Here is a 24,688-nt window from a genome sequence, read left to right as displayed (position 1 = left end):
CATGGGGCCAAACATAAGAACACGCACTTCGGAATGGAGCATCCACATACAGATTTTTTGCCAAGGTACGACAAACGTTTTTCTTAATTATAGATGCGTAGGGAATCAAAGAGGGGGCTGCGTTTCCTGGGGATATTTCACCTACCCGGGGGTTATTATTATTTATAAGCGGCCAATTAAAAAAAAGAAAAAAAAAAACCCACAAGGCGGCACGAAAATAAGCGAAAAAAATTGTGAAAGGGGTAAAAAAAAAAAACATTATGCACATGAACTACACTTCTACATGTATGTATAACCTCACGGAGGTACATAAACAAAGGCTCAAATTGTGTAACAGTTAAGCATGCCTGTGAACATGAGTACGGTTATAAGGATGCCCCCCCCCCACAGACACACACCCATACAAACGTAGGTGTTTACAAAAACCTTAAACGGTTCACCACCAGTGAAGGGGGAAAAATTCCTGGCTGTCACTTAAAAAATTAAAAACATTTCCGTATGGAGAAAAAAAAAAACACACGCACACACGCTTTATATCTGCAGGGTTTAGGGGGAAGGGGAACAAACAACACGAGGGTTAGCGGCTGCATGGAGGTTGCTCTTACCCCTTTACGTAAGACTTCAAAATGATAACATTCTGTGGGTGTTTGTTTTGTTCTTCATTTGAGGCAAAGTCTGGTCAAATACAAAAAACGCCAAGCGCAAGGAACGCCCTGTAATCGAAGGGCCTACATTCCTTCTGGTCATACCTTCCCTATATAACGGACTTCGTCTGGGGTTACCTTCACGTACATTTTGCTTTCTTCTGGTCTCCATCCTACTTTGGAACGCCCGCGTTGAGAAAATTAGAACAGGAAAATCACCATTTTAAGGGAAAGATACTGTGTTCCATTGTTAGGCGGCCATTTTGCGGTGCTCACTATTTACTAGCCATTTTGTAATATTTTTTTTTTTCTTTCCTTCCCTGATCAGGTGAAATTGAAGAAAAAAAAAAGAAAAGAAAAAGCTGTGCCACGTGTGCGAGTGGGTGATCAGTTAATCCGCTTTCGTCACTTGCCCCATTTCTTCTTCCTTCTGCCTCCTTAGCCCTTCTCCGTAGCTGTGTCATTGGTCCATTTACGACACACTCGATCAATCTACCTCGAAATAAAAGTCTGGTTTTCTCTTTTTATCATCGGGGACGTTATTTTTGTTGAGCACAAATATCAAGACAATACCTATTATCGGTGAGGTGGCAATACACAATTTTAATATGGTGAAGAGGATTGAGAAAATCGTGCCTATCATTTTACAAACGAAAGTTAGCTTATATAGGGATGGGGTGAAGTAGCCAAGGGCTGTAAAGTAAAAGGAGAAAAAATATTCAGACGCATATGTGCTATGTAAGACGTTAGGAAAAAGGGACCTTTACAATGTCCTATTTGAGAAGAATGTGCTCGAGAGGGGGTGAAGAAAAACAGCACCACGGAAGATACGCACACAAAGGGGTGTATACGCGCCGCGACAAGTTGGTGTAGATGGGCGCATATATACTCACGTATGTACTACACCGAGGTAGGGCGTCCGCTTGTCCACTAACCGAAAAAACAAAGCAAATTTTGTTCTAGCAAACGCAAGCAAAGCCGACTTCTCCTTTTCACGCGCTGAATTATGCGACTACGCGATTGTTTTTAAACTTTCGTTTTTTAAAAACTATTCTGCGTTCCCTTACAATGCGATTTTTTATTCTTTACATATCAAAACGGTGAAAAATGGAAAATGAGTGTTTTTCTAATGCTAACGTGCGATGGGGAAAAAAAAATTGCTTAAATGGTAAAGAGGGTTGCGCAAGTGGGAACAGGAAGAAGTTACATATTGTATACAAGCATGATGTATATATATATATTTGCACATGTTTGTACATTTTGCGCGAGCAGCCCCGTGTTGAATATACTAACGCAAATTGCCAAGTGGCAAAAAAAAAAAAAAAAAAGGCTTTCAAATCGTCAACAAACCAAGGCGCCCTTGCAACTACACGCAAAAAGTTATAATTTAAGCTGAAAAACGAGGAGGAAAAGAAAAAATCGGCGCATTCATTTTGTACGCTATATAAGTAGGCATGTTTCATTCCTGTACAAAAGTTTAATGTTTCTCTTTTTCTCTTTCTTTGATCGGGAGGGCACTTAAATGTGCACATTGTGTACGACGCCACATCCGTGTGCTTGTAGCTTCCAATAAGAAAAATAAGCTTTGAAGATGCGAACGCCGCGCAGCACCAGGATTGTGGCTACCACGTTCAGGTACTCGCCCCTCCCCAATATAACAATGACCAAAGGAAAGATGAGAAAACCAATTCGAGATTTCACTTTCTCCTGATTCATTCCACTTCCCCCTTTGCAATTAGCAAATAATGCGCTTCTTCTCTTTGGAAGGAAATGCCCAAAAGATACCTCCATTTCATTATATTATCACCCTTTTTTAACGCAACATCAACAGGGCAAATAAGAAAAAAAAAAAAAAAACAGTGCTTACCGTTGGGGGGGCAAAAATGGGAAGCTCCTCATCGCTCCATTACGATTGAAACTTTTGGTTGAACATTGACGTGAATATCTGCCCGTGCAATGATCAGCAAATTTACACATTGCATCGTGCAAACGTGAGGAGAGAAGAGGGCAATCTTAATTCTTCCTCTTTGAAGTGACGAAAATTTGCAAATCGTTGAGGAGATAAGCCAGTACCCATGGTGGACAAACGCGCTATTGCCACTTTGCACGATGATTTTATCTGGGAGGTGTTATCATGCCCACTGTTTGTGTGTGTGGGAGGGGGTTACCAATTCAAAGCGAAATAGAAACCGTCAAATGGCGCGAAGGCACGAAAAAGTACGGGCCACAGACACGATAATGCAGCCGGAAGTATCCACGCACATAGCTTGGGCGAAGAAGTTTAGGTATGGCCTAGACAATCCTTACGCCACCGCCTCGCTCTACCCCCCAGCGCAACACTGCATTGAGAATCCCCTCCCGGCACATTCCCTTTCGAATGAGAAGTTCCCAATTTTGGTAACTCCTTCGAAACAGGGTACTTCCCTCTTTTAAAAAAAAAATCCCTGACACATCCCCCCCCAAAGCGGCGCTGAATCAATCTGTTAAATTTGAAGAAAAAAAAAATGCTACGTAAATATTCTCTTTCATGAGCCTGACAAAAGGGTGAAATCATTCCCCACGAAGCGTTTAACCTTTTGCCGCTTTTTTTTCCTTCGCACCAGTATACGCGAGTTGGAGGTAATATTTCCAAGGCTTCTTTCTGCATCGGCGAAGAAGAATAAAATAAATTGCCACATCGATCCTGTCCTATTGAATGCAACGATCCGCTTACCACGCAGAACAAAGCTTTACTGTGTGTGAACGTAGAGGCATGGCAAAATGCACCCGACGCGACACTTCCGCCATTGTTCAATGCTAACAATGTTTCCTTGGCAGGCGGCATTAGCTGCGCCCCCTTCAGCAGTTTACCCCCCTCGTTTTCTATATCCCCCTCGCGCAGTTGTCTTTGCGCTTTTTTAATATTCCACAAAGGGTTGGTAAAAAGATCGGTTTAGATTTGCCAGATTCTTGGGATAACGGGGGGAAGGAAAAAAAATAAAAAAAGGAAAGCTGACCAAGCGAAGGACTGCCGAAATGGGTAATTAATTTCCTTTTTTGTTAATCCTCCCCTACGGTGCTATTAAACAATGATATGTATACTTTGCACCTAGAGATGTGTCCCGCTTCGCAGCTTTGCAAATATGTCCGTTTTTTTTTTTTTTTTTACCTGCATTTTCTACATTTCACAAATCGCCCATTTGCCTCCAATTCGTGGGGGTCACTTACTTGCGCGTTCGCGGTACGGGAAAACGGGAAAAAATGGCTCGTAAGAAGCAATATATTATGCGCAAGGTCATTCCTTCTCCTTTCACGTATGCATGCATCCATGGAGCGAGAGGCGCGTGTTTTGGTAAAATTGGAGAGGGGACCCAGGGCGCCCTCAAAAAAAAAATACATATATGTATATATACATTACTTATTTATATAAGGCGCGGCGCCCCTGCACGCGAACTCTACCGTGCCGCTAAAAGGCAGCGCTACCTGAAGACCAGCAGGGCGTATATAGTATAAATGCGGGCGGGTACGATGCGCTAGACTAGTCGCGCCTCTGCATGTAAGGGAATTATACATGTACCATTTGTTATGCATGTAGGTATACAGCCCAGCGCCTTTCTACCCTAGGGCTTAACTTAACCGTGAGAAGGAAAAAAAGTAGGTACAAAAAAATAGGAAAACAAAAAGGAAAAAACGGTTCATTTTCCTTCTCGCTTGACACTGATAAGTGCGCAGCGAGGACGGCCCAAGGAACTAAAAAATATGTCTTACCTCGTTGGCAAGAAATAAGAATGGCTCATGTATAAATGAAAGCGATAAAAATATCATATGCATACAAAATTAAAATAAATATGCATTTCTTTGTTCATAAATATGCATGTACAACTTTGTAAATTGGGAACAAACAAGCTCATTAAATAAATAATGCTGGTGAATGCTTCCCTGGCGTGCTCTACCCATTCGCCTTTCACTCCCCTGCCACTCCCCATTGGCGCCTTTGACAAACTCAAGGAAAAGTGGATACTTGGGATAGAGGGAGGGAAGGGGCCTTTTTTTGTCCATGAGCTGACTTTAAGCAAACGACGCGCGGGTGCTCAATGAGCAGCATAACACGGAACAGCTTCGCAGTGCATCGAACGAATAATACACATACGTAGTACTACATATCATAGTATATACATAGTAATACGTAATACCATATCCAAGCGAGTATATTTTATACCTACTGTTTTTACTATATGCACGCTTGCAAAGCCCCTTCTCCCTTCAGGGGTGCTGTATGCTATGTACGTAAATGATATATCATAGATAGTATATAAATATATGCTCGCCTCCCTTTGCATGCATACAGAGTTGGCCAAGAAAAGGTTTTTATGCACGTGGGGTTTTTTACAATAATATATTATATCTTTCCGCTCGTCCGTCGTTTTATCTCTTATTTTTTTGGTTGATTTTACCCCACCTGGCCCTCATCTTGCATTTTTTTTTTTTTCCTCTACTATAAGTAGTTATACATATATTATATTGTAAATAGAAATCTCCTCCCCCTTTTTGCTCTTCATGCATGAAAAAATGAACCGCTCTTTTTTTTTTGTTTGCGTTTTTGCGCATTTATTTACTTCTTCTTCCTTTTTTACGCGCTTGTATCCTTTTTAGTTTGCATTGTTCGCATTTTTCCATATATTCATTTTGCCTTTATATTTTTTATGCATTTTTTGTATGCATTTTTCATATATTTTTTGTATGTATTTTTATGTATATTTTTATATACATTTTTATGTACATTTTTATATATTTTTTGTATGTATTTTTAATATACATTTCTATGTACATTTTTATATATATACATTCTTATGTATATTTTTATTTTTACATGGCATGTTGATACGGTTGGTTTCCCGGTTTTACGTGCGCTACATCCCGCACGCACGCACGTTTGCCGTTTTGCGTCCCCTAAGCATACGCCGATAAACTCGCGCTTGCCTGACGAGTGAGGCGAACCCCGGGGGAAGGAAGGAAAATTCCCCCGGTAGTGGCACCACGTGCAAAGGGAGCAATATTCCCCCATCCATATACATACGTACATATTTTTATGCATATATATACATTACGCACGTATATATTTACTTACGTATAGGTGTGCCCCTCCACTTGGCGCGTAGCCCTCATGCGTTTCTCACGCGTAGGTATGCGGGGCGCACGCACGTACATACGTGGATAGGTTAGCATACGTTCCCATACCTTAGCATACCTTCGCTTACGCTCGCATACGTCTTCTTACCTTCTAGTACTTCCAACACATTGTTTTCCCAAAGGTCCCTCCTCCCCTTTGGCCGGGCCATGAGAACGCAACGAGCTCACCGCGCTCATTTATGTACATACATACGTTCTCGCATATGTGCGAGCTGTGCGTTTTTTTTAAATTAGGCATCCGTTAGCTGGATAAAAGCTGACCATCCAGTTTGCACGCTTTGCCTTTTTTTTCTTTTTGCTCCAAACGGACGGACGCACGAACACACGAACAGACTTACATGTTAACGCTACTCAATTGCTGCCTTTTTTTTTTTTTTTCTTCTTTCCATTATGCGAACAGCACTTTGACCAAGGCGCTGATTCGCTATGCATGATTGCCCATGTGCACGTGTATACGCGTACGCGGCTACATGCGAGAGGGCTGCACTCCGTTTAACGCCTTGACGTTGTCTGACGCCCTTTGGGGGGGTGGAGAACAAACGAATCAATTCTATGGGGTGAAGGAATTATCGCTAGTGCTGCTTCGTTTTTTTCCCTCCACTCCCCTGCAGGTTGGCCAAACATGCAATTCCCGTATCTGCGCGATTGCGTAATTTTCCCACGTAGCACATCTATGCAAGCGCTTCTGCCAAACGACACCTCAGGACTGCGGCCATTTTTTTTTTTTTTTTTTTTGTGGCATACACGTGAAGGGTGCGGAGCCGGCATCTGTAGATGTAAGTATACCAATCGAGCTTTGTGTTTGAAGAAGCACCCCCGAAGTTGTAGCAACCCCACAAAGTGTGCCCATTTATGCCCATTTTAGTTGACTTTCCCTACACCTCTTATTCGTTTCCTCTTGCACACTGCTTTCTGTTTGGTATTGCTTCGGTCTCCCTTCCCTTGAGAAGCAGAAGCCACCCATCACAGACCAAGGCGCACCAAAGAATAATGCACGGATTTGAGAAAACGAATGTGTTCTAGAGAAACTCAAGTAGGCAACACACTATGACAGCGAATTGACCTGCCCTAATGATAAAATTTATTTGAATCGTTAGCAGACGTTTCAGCATAATTCCGCCAATAGAAAGAGAAGCAGACGGTGATTTATACATTTGTGCCCCTTGTGATAGAAGCAAAAAATGATTTTCGGAAAATGAACAAAGCCTCGACAGCTACGTATTTAGAAGATTGCCTTTTGCTGGGGGTACAACGGGAGAACCTCCAAAAAGTGCACGCGGAGCTGGCGGAAGAGGAGCTAAAAGAAAGACTGGAGCAGGAGCAGCAGGAAGAGGAGGAAGAAGAAGAGAACGAAGAGATCGAAGAAGGTAAAGAAGACGAAGAAGGCCAAGAAGGCGAAGAAAGGGGGGAACCACTCAACATTGCGCACTCCAGCAGCGCTAACACCCACTGCGACCGTAGAGACGATCTCATTGGAGGAAATCCTCCGATGCATGGGGACAGCGGCAACAAATATATGCTAAACTATTTGAATGCGTACATAAGTAAAAATATAAGGAACAATAAAACAACAGAAAATATTAACCAGTCCAATTTCTTGACCAACCAAAGTGAAGACAACATGAGAAGTGGAAGCCCCACCAACATCACTCTTATTGATAGTAACAAACAATGCATGAGAAATTTTTTTAAAGACAGAGATAGGCCTAGCCCTTTACGTGATGCGCAGATGGCAGCTAACCTTCGCTACATGCTGATCCCAAATGGGAATGAACAGAAAGAAAACGCCAACTGGAAAGAACCCAATCAAAACGTTAACCGCAATGAACGCATAAGTAATTTTATACACATGGAACTACAAAACGGCTCCGTGGACAGTAGAGTGTATGTAACCAACAGAAGTAGCCTGATGAACGAATCGAATTGTTCCGATCAACAAATGAAGAATCCACACGATTGGGAGACACCTGGAGCCGTGCTGGAGGAGGACGTGGGGAACATCTTTGTCAATAAATTTCCCCCAGGTGTGGCGGGAATCGCCGCCGGCGGCTTGAAGCACCCGAGTAGCATGCGCAACGTCCATAACGAGTTGGTCGATGTGGGGATGTTTCGAAGTGATACGGGCTTCGAGGGGAGAGCGACCCGGCCGCATTTCAGTAGGGATTGTGCCACTCCAGATCGTGTGACTGCTTATCATGGCAGTGCTTATCATCTGAATGACCCCCGTCTGGACACCCCCCATCCCAGTGCCGAGACGACGAATCAGAACGGCCCCACGAACGAACCCAATCCAAACAACGCCAGAGAGTGCGAAAATCATAAGCTATCCCCGAGTGGAAGTGAAAATGTCTCCCCCAGTAAGAGGCCGAGCGAGTGCGATAAGCCGCAGGGAATGTTCCTCAACAGCGTTGGAGAGGAGAGAAGCGTCAAATGGGTAGACCCGCCAACTATGAAGGAGGAAGACCCTGTTATACTAACCGCCAGTGAAGAAGTGAACGGTGCAAAAAAGGATGGGAAGGCAGGTGAACCACTACCCACAGTAATAACTGATTCAAATCAGTGGATGACAGGACAAGAGAAGGATAACTATCGGAGCTTTCTCCATGTAATTAATAAACGAATGGAAATATTTTCCAAAGATAGAAATGTCATTTCTGTGGAGAATATGTACAAGCCGGACGTCCAATCTGTGAATGCCTCACTCAGCCATAACAACCCCATGTATGTGAGCAACACTGATAAGGGACCCACTTTGGGAGGCTCGCCACTCAATTCAGGGGGAAGGAAGGAGGAAGGCCCTATTGATAACGCGGGCGCATTCAATGCTAATGTAAATTGTCATGGAGGCTTCGTACCTAACGAGCCAAACGAAAGTTATCAAAAAATCAAGTTCAAAAAAGTGCAACAGGAACAAGGACAACCTATCCTACAGCAATGTTATGAGGAAGATACAACTCTCGGTGATACTCAGGGGTTCTATTCCCTCCAGGGTTCCTTTGCAGAGGGAGGAGCGCATCCGAGTGGACTGTTGGATAGCCACGGGAGGGACATCTCCGCGGATGCAGATGCGGATGAAGATGCAAACGCAATGAGGGACCTAGAAATGCTGGGAGGCCAGGGAAGCAGCACATCGGATAACTTCCCCTGCAGTCGCGACCCGGGCAACAATTTAAACACTTACTTCGATGACAACCCGGGAAACAATTTAAGTAATTACTTCGATGACGACCCCCCCGAGGTGGTTAAATTAAACGGCGTCAATTTTTCCAGCCACGTGGATAGGCTAAGTGAGGAGTTAAACTTTATTGAGGAGGGGCTAGTGGGCCACAAGAAGGAAGGAGGCCCGACTAGTTTCCATTTTTTTCAGAAGGGGAAGAAAATAGGAACGCCCCACAGTGGCGATTATGGTGACCATGGGGGGTTTGGAGCAAATCACGCACTTGGCGACCACGCTGACATGACCGAATCGCAGTGTCCAAATTACGCATTCGAAAAGGGAATCGGAGCTGTCACAAGCACAGGGGATGAAGAGGATAGCGGCACCAACCGAAACAGCGCAGGTGGAAACGAGAACTGCTCCAGCAGTAGGAGAAGTAGCCACGAACACAGTTATAATAAGAACGACCCGTTTAATGTGGATTCCTTTGCAAGGGACCCATTCCTTGTGGATCCCTTTCGCAACGACCCCTTTGCCGGTGATCCTTTTTTTGATGAGCCGTGTGGGAAGGACGGGTTGTGTCTCAACCAGATAGGCACGTACAGTGAGCGCAACGGGTATTATGCCAACGTGCGCCACAACGACGAAAAGGACGATAACGACGACAATGGCAATGGGGTTGCCACTCCAATTGCCAATCTTAACAAGAACGCGACGTTGAATGACGATTATGTATTTCCATCGAATGGAAAGAACCCCCATGACCTAGAAGATGGAGTTGGCCGACAAAGCAGCCTGGCTCACTTTGACAACGGAGGCTACCTCTTCGCAGGCAAAAGCGGCAGCAATAATAATTGCGCTTCAGTAAAGGAGGCCTATAAGGGTGGAAACACATTTCCCAGCTCGGCCAGTGGTCCCAACCATGACGATTTCATTTCCGAGCACTTCACTAATGACCATGTCGAAACGGCCAACGCGAGTGAAAACACATTTCAACTGCATCAGGAAACGCACAGCAGTGACGGGGATGGGAACCGAGGCAAAGGCAGCATCGGGAGCAGCAATGGTGGAAGAAGCCACGATGGCAGAAGCCACGATAGCAGTACAACCGGTGGGGAGGGCAACACAAGATTGTTCAGTGACACCCACCCTGGGAGGGAATCAAATTTTACTCAAAAGAAGAATCCAAATGACGATTATCCAAATGAGGAGGACTTACTCCGCACTGCAGCAACAAGGGAAAGTAGCCACTTCAGTTTTAACAGTTGTGTTATCCATGTGAAGGGAGATAATACCCCTCGAAATGAGTCTCACCCGGAGGAGAATCGCTTCCTCAATGAAGATCAGGGGGCCGCACCCTACCTGCAGGATGAATTTCCACGCGCAAGGCAGGACATTGAAAGGGCCATTGCCACCATAGATGGTGGGACCCATATGGCTGGCAGTGACGGATCTATCGAGGGCACTTCGGCAGGGGGTGAAACGGAGGGAAAAAACCAACACACTGAAGTGCCTTCCCCGGTTCAAAAGAAGAAGGTCTGCCCAAACCACGTTAAAGAAGAAGCAAGGAACAACGAGCAGCATCCCATTGGGATGAACTCATTTGACGACAGAACCTTTGGCAGCAATTCAAAACGCGTCCAAAAACATAACCAGGTAGAAGTGAACCTAACCGACGTAGAAGTGAAGCTAATCGACGCAGCAGTGAACCTAACCCACGAAGAAGGGTACCCCCTCGTGGATCGTAATCTTCCAAGAAACGGAGTCACCATAAGTACAAATACTATTGTCACCCATGGAAGCACCATGGTCGCCAATGAAGAATGGATGCACATGAATGGGGAATACAATCAGGTGGATCACCTTAACGTGACTAAAGGAAAGAGGATAGCCACCCCCCTGGACGCCAACAGTAGTAGCAGCGCAAGGGATGCCCATAACACTTTGGCAGGCAGTGGCACTGTTGTCGGGAATGCGAACAGCTTAAATCATGTAAATGCGAAGAAAGGGAATTACGGCCCTGCCAGTCATTTGAAGGATTATTGTGGCTTGGGCGACGCACCGACTTCTGCTCATCATGACATCTTGGAGGGGCTCCAAAGTAACACTGGGGTGCAGCACCCCTTCCACGTGAGGAAGGACGACGTCATGCGAGATAGGAGCAGTCAGGAGGAAACCTTCGGACGACCCTACGACTGGAACAATGAACGAAGTACCAGTTATGCCCCCGCCTCATTCCGCAGAAACGCTAGTGAAACGAAAAGCTTATTAACAAAATTTTTTGACGCTGTCGAATCGGGTTCTTTGAACCAGAGCAGAAGGGGAGGCATAGCAGGAGCATTCGCCACCAGCGGAAATGAACACAACGAATACAATGTTGGTAACCTTCATTCTTCACGCAACGGGTATCAGAAGCAGAGTGAAGTGAAGAACGATAAGGAGAACATGTTCCCCCAGACGACGGATCGTCCCAGCCATAGTGGCAACCATCCCAGCCATGGTGGAAACACTTCACACCACGTAAAGAATGGAAATACGAATGATCCGTTTAGCAATGGGAGTAACTTGGGCGGGGTGAAGAGTCTGGGGACGATGGAGATCCTGAGTCAGGGCATCCCAAATGGCGGCACCCCAAATCGCGGCATCTCCAGTGCGTGCAGCGGAGGCCCCCACGGCTTCACACACTTCATGAATAAAAATGGCGACGTCGATGCGCACCAGAAAGTGGCGACTCCGATGGCAGGCCCTACCTTGAAGAATGTAAACAAGGTGGAGAATCATCTACCCCACAAGAATGTCCCTGTCATGCAAAGCAGCAGAAATAGTAACCTCGTACATTCCATTGTCTATAATCCGAGCAAGCTCCTTATTAATAAGCACATCCACGCCAGTAAGTGTATGAACGGCAAGGTGAAAATGATGAATAGCGGTACTGGCGCCCCACATAGCAGCAACAATGGCATGGGGAATCTTTGGGGAGATAATCGATCTGGTGGTAGTCCTCGAAATGTGGGCAGCCCAAACTTAACGCAAGTCGACAGCGAAAACAGAAAACACCTGACCATTCTAGGCAACAACAGTGGTCGTGGTGGTATACCTATGCCACACAGAAAGGGGAATAATAATCCTCCTACGGATGGTAAAGTGAAAGGGAAAATGGTCGTCGCAGCATTGATGGGCAGTCGTGAGAAGACAAACTTGACGTGCAGCCCAATTGAGGAATCTAGTAATAGTAACCTCCTTATGGGTGCCCACGGAGGGATGACACACACAACGATTAGTGGGGCCACCAACTGTACCAGCACATCACCAAGTGAACACAACTCGAGTGTCCCATTCAATCGAGTAGCAGGAGGAGCAGCGGGAGGATTAGTCGGAGCAGACGGAGCAATCCGGGCAGTATCCACCGCCGGAGGAGCCCCCTTTTACATCGCGGAAAGTAAAAACCTCCCTGGGGGTAAATCCCCAAACGGAGGCAACCACGATAAATTGGAGAGGAAAAATTCGTTCAGCAGCAACGGAGACACCAGTAGCAGCTTAAGAGGGAGAACTGCCTTCCACGATGATGGCAGCATCGGTAGCAGTACGATGGTAGAATCGAGGCAACTCAACCAACCGTTTAGCGAGAAAGAAGAGCGTGCAAATGGGATCACCGGGTTTGTAGTCCCTGGAACGACGACTTATCAAGGCGGTAGCAATGGTCGTGCCTCCCTCTCGTCGGCACCGTCTGGTGGAGGGGTCGTATACTCCCCGTCTATCAATGGGGGAGCAGTGACCTCCTCGCAAATGATGTCCAGCCATAAAATGAGTAGCTTCGTAATCAATGACAATCTGAGTAACATTCTGTTGAGCCAAAAATTTAACACCTTTTTTAATAACGCCCTAGCGAACATACAAGGAGGGGGGAGCACAACTACTCCGTATGGAAGCGTCGGCGGAGGTGTTCCCAACGTTAGTAGCTCCAATGCCCAGGGTATTATCATCCCTCCGAAGAAGAACGAACTTAGGTACAACAGCATAAAGAGCAACCCGGGGGAAGGAAAAAGAAACAACATGTGCGAAACGGTTAGTACATACTGTAAGGAAAATTCAAACGATGCGTCCAAAATAGGGGAAAGCTTCCTCTTTCAGGGAGGCGGCTCCCCGGGCCAAGTACCCAGCGAAGATGTGAAGGATCAGACGTCACGTCACTTGGCGCACCCCAAAATGACAGACCAGAACAGTAACAAGCCTGCCATTTATCTTGGAAGCCATAAAATGAGGAAGGATGTAAAGACAACTAAAATGATGGAGTCGTATGTTAACCACTCATTTGTGAGTGGAAAAAATGGAAAAGTGAGTAGCGGCAGGTTTAATGACTACTCGAAGAATATTGTGAAGGGGCATTTTCAAGGGGACACCAGTTACAGCTACAGTGAGCAGAACGCAGGGGGACCATCTGGTGAGAGGAAGCCCGGCATTTCGCACTATATAAAAGGTAGCGCCAATAGCAGATGCCTGAATGAGGGAGTTAGCGGAGTTAGCAGTGGTAGCGTTCGTGTTAGCGACGTCTTGAGCGGAGACCCCAAGCAGGATTGCAACAATGTAGACGATTTTCCGACGGAGAATTTTTCCCCCAGCGGAGGCAAACGAGTGGGTAATCAAAATGGGCCACCCACCCCCCAGTCTCGAAAAGGTTTTGTGCGCAACAGGAATGTCTATGTGAAGGCTAGCAATGGCGAAGTATGCGCAACCACTGGGACGAGGGACTATAACGGTCCTCTGCAAAGCGGGTTCGACAACAGAGGAGATGCTGTGACGGCCGTGGCTACCGTGGCGGCTTCCTCCATGGACGAGGCTCGACTTTTCCGGAACCACTCGATGAATCACAGCAGAGGGAGCGGCGAACAGAGAATCCAGGATCACCAGGTGGGTCACTACGGGCACAGGGCCGAACTTGCTGCGGTAACGCTAGACCCCGAAAGAGGGTGCAAAGAAGAAGATAATAACAATACTAGTAAGACCCAAGAAAGTAGGTACGCCATGCAGGCCGAGGTGCTAACGAAGCGGAAGGGTAGCTTGGGTCAAGAGAACACGGTTAGCAGCAGCACCAACAGTGGTAGCAGTAACAACGGCAGTAGCAACTATAGCGGCGGGGGAGCCACCTACGCTGCTGGCGGCAATTACGCTGCTGGGAGCAACTACACACTTGGCGGCAATCATTCCGTTGGCGGCAACAAGGCGGGCCCCCAGGGCTCTTACCCCCATGTCAGCCCGAACAATGCAGATATTAACAACATCATAATGGCTATGATACAGAATCCAATGAATTGTAGCGGTGTCCTAGCGAGCCACGTTAGGAAAGGAGTATCTGTCGGCGGGGCAGGAAACCCCATCGGATCAGCCTCAGGCCACATGGCGCAGAGTCCAAGGAGCATCAACAACGATAACAGTGTTCCAAACGATTTGTTACTGAAGGGAAAAAATATCGAGGAGCTGATATGCAGCAAGGGCTACGTTCCGAGTAGGTACCCGCACCATCCGTATAATAATGTGAGTACGAAAATGGCTAGCCCGCTTCAGGGTCCGCCAAATCCCCAGCACCATGGAGTGCATAGCGGAATGCAGAGCGGCCTGTATGGCAGTGTGTCTAACGTGTCGCTTAACATCCCCCCCTCCGCGGGCAGCCCCGCCAAACATAACGAAGATTTAAGAATGGGTGCAGAAAAAAGTACTCTAAAGATGGTAGCCAACAACATGAGCATGAGGAACGCAATGAATCGAGACAGCCCAATGAATCGAGACAGCCCAATGAATCGAGACAATCCAATGAGTCGAGACAGCCCGATGAATCGAGACAATCCAATGAGTCGAGATATTGCTACCTACAACTCGGTGGGAGGCGTTTGTTTCAACAGGAACGGTAGTGTGGTCCCCCCGACCAGCGGAGCGAGTGTCAACAGTGGAGGACTTGGAGCAGGAAGCGCCATCAATAACATGCCGGGTAGAAGTGTAGAATCATTTAATTACGTGATGAGCAGCGAGCAGCCGGGAAATCCGATGCAACAACATGCACTAGAGAAGAACACAAAGAACAGGTGCATACTGAATAATAACTTCAAAATGGATGCTAGTAAAAACTGCGCAAAGATTAGGAGTGCGCATCCTCAGAATGGTTATGCGAACGTCGTGATGCAGCCCAACGGGGACGTGCGAAAGGGGGTTCCACCTCCCCTGGCGGCGGCGCTAGGGGTGAGTCCTCAAGCAGCCTTGGCACCACGAGCTGTAGGAGGGGCAGGAGTGACAGGAGTGGCACCCGGGGCAGGAGGGGCAATCATTTTGCAGAACCAGAACGGAGGCCTCAGTGAATACGCACAGCATTACTACGAGCAGCAGCTGCAGCCCATACAGGGGCACCACCCAGGCGAAGCCGAGCGCGGGGAGCACGCCATGTACCTCTCGAACACTAGCGACCTGGCAATCAAAAAGAAGGAATACGAGAACGTGTTCAGGCTATCGAAAAATCAGCTTCTAAATCTAGAGAGTGAAATAAAATATCTAAAGTCACAAGCGTCGTACAATATAAAGCCGAAGGATCTATACTTTGAGACGTACGAGGAGACGGATGTTTTTACGTACGACGATGCTGGTATCACGAATGGAGATTACTATTATTACCAGCATCAACATCAGCAGCATCAAGGGGGAGTCACTTGTGTTGATGGGGGTGGCCTACCCATGGGAGGTGTTAATCAGATGAGCGGCATGGTAAGCCCAGTTGGGAACTCCGCGGGGAATCTGTGCCGTGTGAATGGCAGCGCCAGAGGGGGAGCGGGAATAGCGGCAGGAGGAGCGATAGGAGCGGTAGGAGCAGATGCATCTGCGCTGATGGATCAGCCCCCCCTGGGTGGGAAAATCAAAAGAGAAAGGAGGAGAACAAAACTGTACACGAATAAATTTAGCAGCAAGTTAAAATATACGGTGATAGAGGAAGGATCATTTGGAGTAGTCTACAAAGGATGGTACAAAGGAATGCATGTCGCTGTGAAGGTACCAGTAGACAAGATGGCCAGGCAAGACCCCTACGGATTAACAAAAAGGTCCATAAACGAGTGGAGAATTTTATCAAAATGTGATCATCCAAATATAATCAAATTGTGTGGAGGAATCATACATAGCTATTTCGACATTTGGCTAGTCACCAAACTAGTGAACGGATTAGACCTGCACACGATAAAGAATAACATGAAGAAAGACGACAAGGCAATGAGTATTGATGTGTCTTTGAAGATGTGTAGACAGCTAGCCAATGTTATTAACTTTTTACACACACCGATAAAGAACAAAAAGGATGTAATCATCCATAGGGATATAAAACCAGAAAATTTAATAATTGACAATGACTGGAATATACACCTATGCGATTTTGGAGACTCAGAAGAATGCGAAGATGGAATCGTAACGAATGTGTCTGGTGCCACATGGATTTATGCTCCTCCAGAATTGCTGACATGTCACCCGCTCAGGCAGAGCAGCGATTACAACTTTTTGGACCACACGAAATTATCCTACAAGTGGGACATCTGGTCCATGGGATGCGTATTTCAAGAAATGATGAATTTGCCTTCTCCCTTCCAACATTACATTATCACTTTTGATGAGTCGGATCAGATTTATGAAAAACTGGTCGATGTTTTCACCAGGAAGTTGCCTCCCTGTATTCATTCTAAGATTGAGAACTCTCCCTTCGCCGACATCATTCGGTTGTGTTTGAACTACGACCCGAATTTGCGCCCCACGGCATCCGAAATTGTTCAGCTGCTTAACCAGCCGGACGAGTACCTGCTGCTGAAGAGGGCGTAGCGGCGTCTGCGCAGTGTGGCGAAAGGGGCAGATAGAAGAAGAGGAGGACCCACCCCATCAGTCGCCCTCGTGAGATAAGACCTCCGGGCACTTTTTTTTTTTTTTTTCTATTCACCGCACCTCGGACATGTTCACTTCGTTCCTTATCAGTCATGCGTCTTTTCACGTTCATTTTAGGGCAATTTTATACGCCCGTTTTTTACGCCTTTTTTATACGCCCATTTTTTTACGCCTCTTTTGTACGCCTTTTTCACGCCTCTTTTGTACGCCCCTTTTCACGCCTCTTTTGTACGCCCCTTTTCACGCCATCCATTTAACCTCTCCAACTTCATCACCAACACCCCCTCCAATTCAACCCACTCGAACGAGAAAATCGAAGCGACGTCGTGTACCCATTTGGCACACAGAGGAGTATACAAAATGCCATTCGTTTGAGTTAAAAAAAAAAAAGTGTCATTCGTTTTTTACGCCAAATGGGAGGAGTGCGCAAAAGAAAAATCCCCCCACCGGGCCGCCCCTTTGTGAGGGTAGCCAAACCGGGTTGTCCCGTACCCTTTTACAATGCATTTATTCGAAAGTTCCCTCTCGACGCTTCCACTGTTAATATGTGACCGCTAGGCCTGGCTAAGTGAGCCGATCGACCAGACGCCCGAAGTTCCTGCACAGGTACGCCGAATCGGGTCTACAAGTGGGTTCCGGGTTAAGGCACTGCCGCATGACCAGTAGGACGTTACTCACGACCAAGTGGAACAGCTCCCTATTAGGAAACTTCCCATGCAGTTTGTCCACATCGATGTAAATGTATTTCTGGTGAAAGCAAGTAGCCATCCAGAAGAAGGATGGCATGTAGTCACTCATGAAGGGGAGGCCACCAAACAGAACTTCATACATAACGACGCCAAATGCGTAAATGTCACACTTATCTGTGCACTCTTCTTCTCTTAATATCTCTGGAGCGGCATAGGGGTCACTGCAACGGACATTTCGCCTGTCGAATTTTTTCCCCTGGAACAGTAGCAAAGGAGAGGTCATCATGGTGTTTATATTTTTTACTTCATTGATTGAGGTTATGTATGGTAAAGGCAAATTCATTTTTTCCCCTTCCAGGTTGTTATTCCTCCTGGTAGCTTTGCTCCTTCCCTGTCTCGTACTGATATCACCTGCTTGGCGGTTTCGCTTTTCACTGTTTCCCCGGCGGTACCATGGGTCGTCTGATTCGTCGAAGGGACTCCCCCCCGATGATGCATTCACCTTATAATCGTAGTAACTCTCTATGGAGGCCTTCTCAAAGTTACACAATTTGATGCCTCCCCCGTCTTCCGACACGAATATATTTTTGCTGCTTATATTTCCATGAACCACACGTTTGCTATGTAGGTAAAATAAGGCAGCCGCGATTTCGTAGAAAAGTCTGATAATATTCCCGTCTGTTAGTCCCTTGCTGCTCTCCCCACGTGGTCCCTCTGCTCCGCACGTTTGTCTTTGCCCCTGTGGAGCGTCCCTTACGGTGTATATCGCGTCGTGGAGGCACATCCCGCTGAGAAACTCAAAAACCAAACCGAACTTTTCCTTTTTCCTACTTATAACGTTGCCTATATATTTGATCACATTGGGGTGCCTCAAATTTGAGAGGACGAAATGCTCCTTCATGAATTCTGTTCTTCGTTGGATCCTTTCCATCAGGGTTGCTGCTTCGTCCTGTGCTCCTTCATTTTCAATTTTCTCCTTCTGTTTCTTTCCTTCCACTTGGGCCCTTGGATGGAGGAGATCCCCTCTTCTCAACCGCTTAGACATTTCAGGCGATTCCAGCTTCTTCAGGCCGACCAGGTTACCTTTGATTCTGCCCCAATGCTCTAAGATGCTTTCCCCTATGATGTTAAGCTGCCTTTCATCGAAGAGAAACTTGTGCGGGGCGATCAGGAGGGGGTTATTACCCAAGTGGGTGAGCGCCCCTTCGATGGTGCCATCATCACAGGGGGAAGCACCCGATTCGTCCTCCCTAACTGGACTGGAGTCACCATCTCGTATGTCATCTCGCTCCTCACCAGACGCCCCTGTTCCCGATCGGCATGCTTTCCACTCCTTCCCGGAAAACATTTTCAACCTCACAGGGGCGTCCGCATAGTAACACAGGTATGATGCCTTCCCAGAGCCGTGTCTGCCCAATCGGCTGAGCAGAAACAACTCAGATTTTGGGATCGAGCTGAAGGTTACCAATGAGTCCCCTCTTATGTTCCCCCAGGGGAGGAGCATCTTCAGGTACGTATTATGTAGACTGCTAAATGCGTTTACAAAATTGAGCAGGAAGTAAATGTGCTCATGTTTATCCACCCCCAACATTCTGAGAATCTTCCGATTGAGCGTGAAAAAGTGGAAGCCATTCATATGGTTGCACTTGAAGGTCGCTATGTACTTTTGCAGGCCAAACAGATGAAGAAGAACAAATAAGTGATAACTCCGCCACTGATAGATGCACTCTATTTGGTTCTTCTCGTTTTTGTATTTTAAGTAGCTCAGCAGGCGTCTCAGGGTTGGCGGTATCTGCTCTGTTAGCGGTATTTGCCTTGTTAGAGGTGTTTGCCCCGTTAGCGGTGTTTTCCGTGTTAGCTGTCTCTGCATGTGAATCTGTCTTTGCATCCGCATCTGCCTTTGCATCCTTCCCATTCCCTTTTTTGGCCCCGCAACGTCTTCCCCGCGGAGAGTGTTCCTATCAAGTGCCGCCTTCCTTGATCCACACTGTGTCGAATATCCCCTCTCCCACGGGACATCCCTACACTCTGCAGTCGATTCACTGGGATCATTCGATTGGGCACCTTCTCCTTTGGACCCGCCACAGCCCAGCTTAGAACATCCCCTCGCAAGTAGCTTATACAGTTTTAATCTCCTTCCTTTCCCCTGTCTCTTCTGTTTTTCTATGCTCTTTTCGCTCGCACCGATGTTTGAATGGAGAACTGAACGAATCGGCGCCGATATTCTCTTCTTCACTTTAAAGTGCCGTTCGGGGGAGGAGGCAGTAGAGGGAGTCACGTCCGGGCAGAACTCGCTGCCGCTTTCCGAGTCGGACTTATAAAGAAGGTGCGTCAATTTAAGGTGCGGAGTGCATTCGAGAAAATCATCTGAGTTATAGAAACAGTTTGCACCCCCTAGTGAGTCTTTCACAAAAAGAGGGCATCTTTCCTCATTACTTGTGCGACGTCTTCTTGAACCTTTTGCAGCCTCGCTGGAGAGGAAATCCCCCCGTGGATCCATATCCTCATGAAATGGAAAAAGACTAGAACCATTTCTCCGCTGGTTAGTCTCCCCCTTGTGAAAGGAATTCCAGACTGAGTCCTCCGTGCTGCACACACTACGGTCAGGTTGTCCCTCGTTCCCTATTCCTCCTTCCGCCCCTTTTCTGATTAGCCCCTTGAGAAAATTCATCCTCGATTCATAGTTTACGTAGCTTAGGAAGCCTCCACTGGGGCTGCCCTCGCCCGCATTTCTGTCTGCATTTCGGGTCACATTTCTGGCCGCATTTCCATCCCCCTTTGTAAAAAATCGCCAAAACGATATGTCTACGGCGAATAGGTGGTCAAAAATTTGCTTGCGTACCAAACGTGAGATGGTACTGTCAGCGTACACAGGGAAAAAGGCACTTAAATTTTCCTTCAAAAAAAGTCTGTCCTTTTTATAATAGTGAAGATATATGTCCATATATTTGGTTATCTTAATTTTGCATTTCTTCCTGTTCGATTCGAACAAGCAGAAGTTGTAACTGCTGTTTTTTTTTAAAATGCCCACTCCATTCATCAGTCCAAATTTGTACGTCCCAAGGAAGAGCCGCTCATTTGTGTACGTGCATCCAAACCCGTGGGAAATGTTGTTCAGCCATTCGCCTGTATGATTCAGAAGTTTTTTTATTCATTTAATTTATTTTACTTTATTTTTCTCTCTTTTATTTTATTTTTATTTCTTGTCAGAGCATTAGAGGCAAAGACTCGCTGCGCAAAAATGGCAGTGTCACCCAAATGGCGGCGCTACAAAATGGGGACCTCTGCCGCACTCACCAGAGTAGACAATTCCTTGCCGGTTATACAACGTCCCGTAGCCGCTTTTCGCATTTTCGATCCATTCGCTACATGGGAAGGGGGGTGAAGATGATCCACTTGGTGACTATACGGCTGTGGAGCAGACAGGTTGAAGGGGCCCCGCTCCTGGAGTAAATCTCACACACTCGGCTGCACATAGGCGGCAGCACATATATTATTATATGTCTCCCTGTTGGTGTTCATTCCATCCAGTTTCTACGCTGCGTCACTGCGGCGAGTACTCACCCCTGATAGACGCTCCGAATCTCCTTGTAAATGTAGTAGCCATAGCCGTGTCGCTTCCTGTTCTTGGTCGTGCCGAGGTAGACATCCCCATTTTGATATTCTAACTTTGGGAGGAAAAAAAAAAAGAGTGACCCGCGTGTAGACAAATAGGGCAATTGTTCGTAACAGAGATTGCTAGTAGTGTGCAAAGGGGGGGAACCCCGGGTGTGAAAACTACGCGCAGGTAAACATGCGCCGCAAGCAGGCACACGCACAGGGAACACGCGCAGACAACACCATTGTTGTCATCCCCCCAAAACATCATCGTCATTAGCAGGAGAAGCTAAGATAGCGGCATCACTTGCTACGCTGCGAGGCGTGTCACTCCAGTGAACTAACAATTTCGTCGAAGGGCTGGTGGGAGAGTATATCCCGCACGTGGGTGTAAACGAAGTCGTCCCGTTTTTTACACTTTCTGAGGTAGTCTTCCCTTCGTATTCTCTGCATGGTGCTGATCGTCTCAAAAAAAAACAGGACTGCCACATAAACGTTTGCAGAGTGAAGCAGGGGAACCACACGGGGGAGGATGCGTCCGTTCCTTTTTCTTCCCTTTCCTATCCTTCTTTTAGCTTCCCTTTCCTTCCCCTATCTTTTTCTTCCTGTTGACACAAAACGTTTGAGGTGAAGAAGGCGGATTTAAAAATATGACCCTACGTCGCCTTTTGCCAAACGGTCTGGTCCACGCATACGATCGAAGGGGGTAGAAGAGCGGCGTCAACTGCCCCCTCAGGAGTTTTTCCGAAGTGGAGCTATCCCAGTTTTGCTGCGGAACTATCACTCCTTGTTGGCGCCTTGTGCATTTGAAAAAAAAAAAGAAGGGGAAGCACAACACAGCACAGAAGTGCATAGCGATGGCAGGTTTATACGTATGGCAGGGGACACCGTTTGCGCCATTGCTCCTTTTTTACACAACATACACCTTCAGCATTCTAGATTGGCTAACCCTTTGGAGGGGGGGAATGACGGCACCATTTTTTTCACCACCTCACCTGAGGTTGAATTCGCACCATGCGGGAGGTCACCCATGTCGCAGCAGTGCACAAAGGAGGTTCTCCCGGTTCGCATTACGATGTTGGGGCGTGCACGGGTTTGTATACTGGCAAAACGGTAGAACGTAGGGCCACATTTGTAGAGATTGACCCGGGGAGAGGATTGCGAGGGGGGGAACTCACTCACCCTTCCACTGTGAGAAGTTCACGCAGACATGGCAAACGTGTGCGGGTAAGCCAAGTGAAAGTAGAAGCGAGATTCACTCGTCTCTTCTTTGTTCACGCACATGCGACTGATCTTCATTGTACGCGCACTGTGCAGTGCAGCAAGTAGGGTGTCGGAGACCCACTTCCCCCTTTTTTCCCCACTTTGCAGGGGGCCATAATATCATATTATAAAATAAAGCAAACAGATGCGGACTAGGCTACCGCGCCTTGGAAGCACAACGGCGGTAGCCACAAAGACTAGGGACCTTTGCTCTGCTCTGGTCTCCGCTCCAGAAGTGGCAACGGGAGGTAAGACAAAAGAGATTTGATTAGCATTTTCCTCAGCATGTTTTCTTTTTTTTTTTATTTTTTTCCTCCATGGGTTAAATTAAAAGTTTCTTAAAAAGGAAAGGGAACTTAACTTATTTGTTCTCATCGCTACAAAGATAAACTCTAGATCGTAATCGAAACGTTGGAAAAAAAAAAAAAATTAGCATAGAAAAGGGCAGTGGAATGATGAAGGGGGGAACAGACGGGTGAGGCTGAAAAATGAAGGAACAGATAAAGGAACAGGTGAAGGAACAGATAAAGGAACACATGAAGGAACACATGAAGGAAAAAATGAAGGAAAAAATGAAGGAAAAATTGGAAGAAAAAGATGAAAAAAAATTATCAAAAAGACGATATGATCGGAAAAAAAAACTTAAGGTGTAGCAAAAAATAAATTTCTTTCTAAAAAAAAAATAGTTCATACTTCGTAAAAAAAAGAACATACTAAAAATTTCCCTTTTGTTTTTTCTTTTTTTTTTTTTTTTTTGTTTGGTAAAAAAAAAAAGAAGCCTCCTGTTTAAAGCCTCCTTAAGCTCCCTGTAAAAGCCTCCTTCAAAGCTTCCTGTAAATCCTCCTTTAAAAACGGTGAAGATATATACACGTGGCAGGCTTCGAGCACGCACAGGGATGTATATTCTTGTCGGTAGTCGTGGCGTAAAAGAGAGAACGGGGGTACAGGTTCAGTCTACACGTTCGGTGCGGTGTATGTTTGTGTAGGTGGGACGACAAACGTGGCCCCACTCTCTTTTTCACCTCCATTGGTTGCCTTCTCGACGCTTTCTAGTCGTGCCGAACCGACCCCTCAGTCGCAGAAGGTCTGGTCGGTCTGGATGATAAATGGCCAACTGAGGAGGGATGGCTCGTATCCAGCCAAGTAGAGAGAGTTCAACAATTTGTTGTAGGTTTCGAGGAGGATGGTTCTGTATTTGGACAAAACGATCATTGGTTCGCAAGATTTCTGTCCAGCGATGATAATGTGTTCATATTCACCCTGCTCGTTCGCTTCAGCATAGACAATGTTGACATTGCTGTTGAGAAGAACCTGTTGGTTGCCTTCCACTAAGTAGATGCTGGCATTGAACTCGTCAACGGTCGTGGTGTTTTCATCAACAGGTTTGTTTAAAATCAATTTGAAGGTCATTTCGGACTTCTGCTCTCCGAAGAGGTAGTTTCTGTCACAAGAGAAGTTGATGAGGATGTAGGCTAAGTTGCCATCTCTTTTGAGGCCTGAAAAGTCATATTTGGTGCATCGGCACAGTAATCCTGGGAAGATTTTGTCTGAAGCGTTCGTGGCAATTTCATAAAAGGTTCCTTGCACCTGCTTCAGGTCGATGTTCTTCGTGATGACGTGAATAATTCCATCCTGCGCGGAGGGGAGAGTAAAAAAGGGCCAAAAGGGCAAACGTGTGAGAAGTCAATTCGGTAGAAAAAACGTACAAAATGGCAACGCAGTGGGGGGAGGCCCCATTGATTCCTTCCACACGGTTGCCAACAGGCTTAAGGTACAGGGTTCAACATGTAGAGTAGAAAGTAGCGTCTCATAAAAAGAATTCAACCCTTTAGGGAAAACTGAGCGCCTTCATTTTTTTTTTTTTTCTATTTCCCTCTATGTATCTCCTCTATTTGCTTTGCCTTACATTGTTGGGGGTGTCGGAAGTCCTCACAGAGGAAAACAACAAGAACATGAAAAAGAAAAAAACTTTGGCAATCATTTTCACAAAATTGTAAGGATATTATAAATTGGTTTTTCCTTTTTATCGGAATGAGGGCCTAGAGGAGGAAAAGGTTTTAAAAAAATTAATTCTACGCGTATGATGGGGAGGTGGGGCAAAGAAAAAACGCCTCTTTCTTCAAGTGCTTCCTAAATGAGCTAAATTGAATTAACGAAATAAACTGAATTGAATTAACTAAATAAAATAAACTAAATAAACTAAACTAAATAAATTAAATAAGCTAAATTAAATAAACTAACTAAATAAGGTAAATTAACTAAATTAA

At 46.2% G+C, this 24,688-nt stretch overlaps 3 protein-coding genes across 3 annotated transcripts; 1 reads left to right on the top strand and 2 right to left on the bottom strand.

Moving 5' to 3' along the window:
• Positions 1-7,008: 7,008 nt before the first annotated feature.
• C922_01696 (serine/threonine protein kinase) lies at positions 7,009-16,812 on the top strand (the record flags this gene model as incomplete). Its single annotated transcript, XM_008817299.1, has 1 exon — positions 7,009-16,812. The coding sequence occupies one exon, from the start codon at positions 7,009-7,011 to the stop codon at positions 16,810-16,812; it is 9,804 nt and encodes a 3,267-aa protein (XP_008815521.1).
• Positions 16,813-17,436: 624 nt separating this feature from the next.
• Positions 17,437-21,611, bottom strand: C922_01695 (serine/threonine protein kinase; the record flags this gene model as incomplete). Its single annotated transcript, XM_008817298.1, has 4 exons — positions 17,437-20,687; positions 20,859-20,926; positions 21,126-21,229; positions 21,504-21,611. 4 exons carry the CDS (start codon positions 21,609-21,611, stop codon positions 17,437-17,439), a joined length of 3,531 nt encoding a protein of 1,176 aa, XP_008815520.1.
• Positions 21,612-23,492: 1,881 nt separating this feature from the next.
• C922_01694 (hypothetical protein) lies at positions 23,493-24,402 on the bottom strand (the record flags this gene model as incomplete). The annotated part of the gene is made up of 2 exons (XM_008817297.1): positions 23,493-24,053; positions 24,328-24,402. The coding sequence occupies 2 exons, from the start codon at positions 24,400-24,402 to the stop codon at positions 23,493-23,495; spliced, it is 636 nt and encodes a 211-aa protein (XP_008815519.1).
• Between the last annotated feature and the right edge of the window lie 286 nt (positions 24,403-24,688).

The sequence above is a fragment of the Plasmodium inui genome (assembly GCF_000524495.1).
Source record: "Plasmodium inui San Antonio 1 unplaced genomic scaffold supercont1.5, whole genome shotgun sequence".
In the NCBI taxonomy this organism is placed as follows: Eukaryota; Apicomplexa; class Aconoidasida; order Haemosporida; family Plasmodiidae; genus Plasmodium; species Plasmodium inui.
This window is presented reverse-complemented; position numbering and strand designations above follow the sequence as displayed.